Below are 2348 nucleotides of genomic sequence, written 5' to 3'. Positions count from 1 at the left end.
TTGTTAAACTTTAACACCACCTTCCCAAATAGGCCCTATATATTGATCTCGAGGGTTGGACGCCGTGGATTCCAGCGATCTCTCCAGCACTAGCACGTTTGAATCAACAACGCAGACTTCGCCTCAACGAACAGGGATTCCCCGGTTCCCCCACAGGCGCAGGCGCGCAGCACCCGTGACACGGCGACTGATCAGATCAGAGCACACCTGGGAGGGAGGGAGGAAGGACGATGGGCTTGGAGCCGGACATACGACGGATCCGGAGCGAGCTCCGCAAGATATGGGTCGACCCGCCGGCGTTCTGCCGGCCCGGCGCGTCGCCGGTGACGGACCTCCTCCACTGGGAGGTGGTCATCGACGGCCCCGACGGCAGCCCCTACTTCGGAGGGACGTTCCCCGTAGACATCGACTTCAGCATTTATCCCCTGAGTCCCCCAAAGATCACCTCAAAACCAAGGTACTTAATTACTCCAGCAATTGTTTCCAAAAAAAAATTACTCCAGCAATTTTATATGGATTAGTTCATCGTCTTTATCTCGCTTCTTTGCAATCAATTCCATGGTCTCTTACCGTGCCATTGCATCTGTTTCTACCCGCAGGTGTACCACCCGAACATCAACTCGGATAGGGAGATGACGCTGGGCATCTTGCACTACGAGGACTGGAGCCCGGCAACGACCATCCACGGGATCCCTCATCTTCATCGTCTCCGTGCTCTGCCACCACATGCTCGACGGCCACCGGACCAACGACGAGGTCAACGACGTGTACGAGAGAGACATCGAGCTGTACGAGCAGCTGGCCATTGCGTGGACCTGGAAGTACTCGGCGCCGATCGTCTCCCACTACCCGACCGACGAATTAGACGAGCGGTGGCTGGACCACTGCGACGCCGTCGCCACCAAGCGTGCTGCCGACGAGGCGGAAGAGAGGCTGCGCCGCTACGAGGAAGAGAGGCGGCGCCACCAAGAGGAGGAAGAGGCGTTGGAGCGCCGCGCCGCCGCGTCGTCTTGGCCTGCCCGTGCAAGGAGGATCGCGTTGCTGCCCCGTGTGACGTGGAAACGGGTGGTGGCGTTTCTTCAGGGATGGTCCATCGCCTTGCCGTTTGCTACCTCTAGGAGGCGCTTTTCTTCTACCGTGCTGCTCCCTTTGTCCAATTATACTGGACGCGCTTGTTTTTAGAACAGAAACCAATTTATATGTTTATTAACGTGCATAAAAGTGGATTTGTATATATTTCAAGGACATCTCACATTGGTATTGTAACTATTATATTGCATGAGAAAATGATTGTCTAAATTTAGTCCTGACCATGTCAAAATAAAACACACTAATATATACTCCTTAGCCATATATGATGTTGAGTTTGTCTTAGACAATAATTACAAACTTTCCATTTTTTACTTGGATATTTGTAAATGATACCGGTGCACTTGTCTTCAAATGCATGTAGTTTTATAATGAGAGTGAAATATATCGATTGGTTGACAAACTTGCTCAACGTCATAAAGGTATAAAGGTCCGTGCACAGTTTGCATGCACGTCAACCCCCCCCCCCCCCACCCTATTATTATACTTGCTCGTGTGGTACTATCGTCATTCGAGAGAGAATGCTAAGAAGATGATGTTGTCACGAGTAAAATGTACCAGCGGTGCTAGTATTATACAGGTCCCCAAACTAATGCACATTGAAATTCCTATACTTGGTAATTGGTTCACCTGATTATCCAGGTCCCCAAACTCCTAGAATGCACATTGAAATCCCTATACTTGCTAATTGGTTCACCGGATGTCCAAATCTCCATGACATGGGTTAAACTGCATGCGTGGCGGGGTGACTGGACAATGAGATGAACATGACGTGTGGGTCCCACATGTTAGGCTAATCTCTTTTCTCCAATGCTCTCGTGGCCCACATTTTCTGATTAAAGAAATAAGAAAAAAATATGTCACGGTATGAACTATGATTACCAAGGCCTTCTGCCCACCGGCCTGCGACCATTGGCTGCCCGCGCCCAGCCTTGGCTCCCGCCGTCGTTCGCCCACACTAGCCGCCCCCGTCGTTCGCCGCGGACCCTGCTCATCCTGGCGGCGACCGCCGCCGTCTACCATGCTCCCTTTGTCCAACTATACTGGGTGCGCTTGTTTTTAGGAGTGAAACAAACTTTATATGTTTATTAGTGTGTAGTAGAAGATGTAAAAGTGGATTTGTATATATGTCAAGGAGATCATACGCTTTATTGGTAATGTAACTATTATATTGCATGAGAAAATGATTGTCTAAATTTAGTCCTGACCATATCAGAATAAAACATGCTAATGCATACTCCCTTCAGCCATGTTTGTCT

At 49.8% G+C, this 2348-nt stretch overlaps 1 protein-coding gene across 2 annotated transcripts; it reads left to right on the top strand.

Moving 5' to 3' along the window:
- Nucleotides 1-6: 6 nt before the first annotated feature.
- Nucleotides 7-1303, top strand: LOC105914312 (probable ubiquitin-conjugating enzyme E2 12). Of its 2 annotated transcripts, none has more exons than XM_022825660.1 (2): nt 7-457; nt 600-1303. In XM_022825660.1, exon 2 carries the CDS (start codon nt 727-729, stop codon nt 1180-1182), a length of 456 nt encoding a protein of 151 aa, XP_022681395.1. In that variant the 5' UTR covers nt 7-457; nt 600-726; the 3' UTR covers nt 1183-1303. Both variants share the same exon structure in this region, with proteins under 2 accessions (XP_022681395.1, XP_022681399.1).
- Nucleotides 1304-2348: the final 1045 nt, after the last annotated feature.

The sequence above is a fragment of the Setaria italica genome, chromosome I, assembly GCF_000263155.2.
Source record: "Setaria italica strain Yugu1 chromosome I, Setaria_italica_v2.0, whole genome shotgun sequence".
Classification (NCBI taxonomy): domain Eukaryota; kingdom Viridiplantae; phylum Streptophyta; class Magnoliopsida; order Poales; family Poaceae; genus Setaria; species Setaria italica.
The sequence above is the reverse complement of the archived record's forward strand: the minus strand, read 5'-3'. Positions and strand labels throughout refer to the sequence as shown.

Excerpts from the sequence above, each read along its gene's own strand:
- LOC105914312 (XM_022825660.1), top strand. The coding sequence starts at position 727 with ATGCTCGACGGCCACCGGACCAACGACGAGGTCAACGACGTGTACGAG.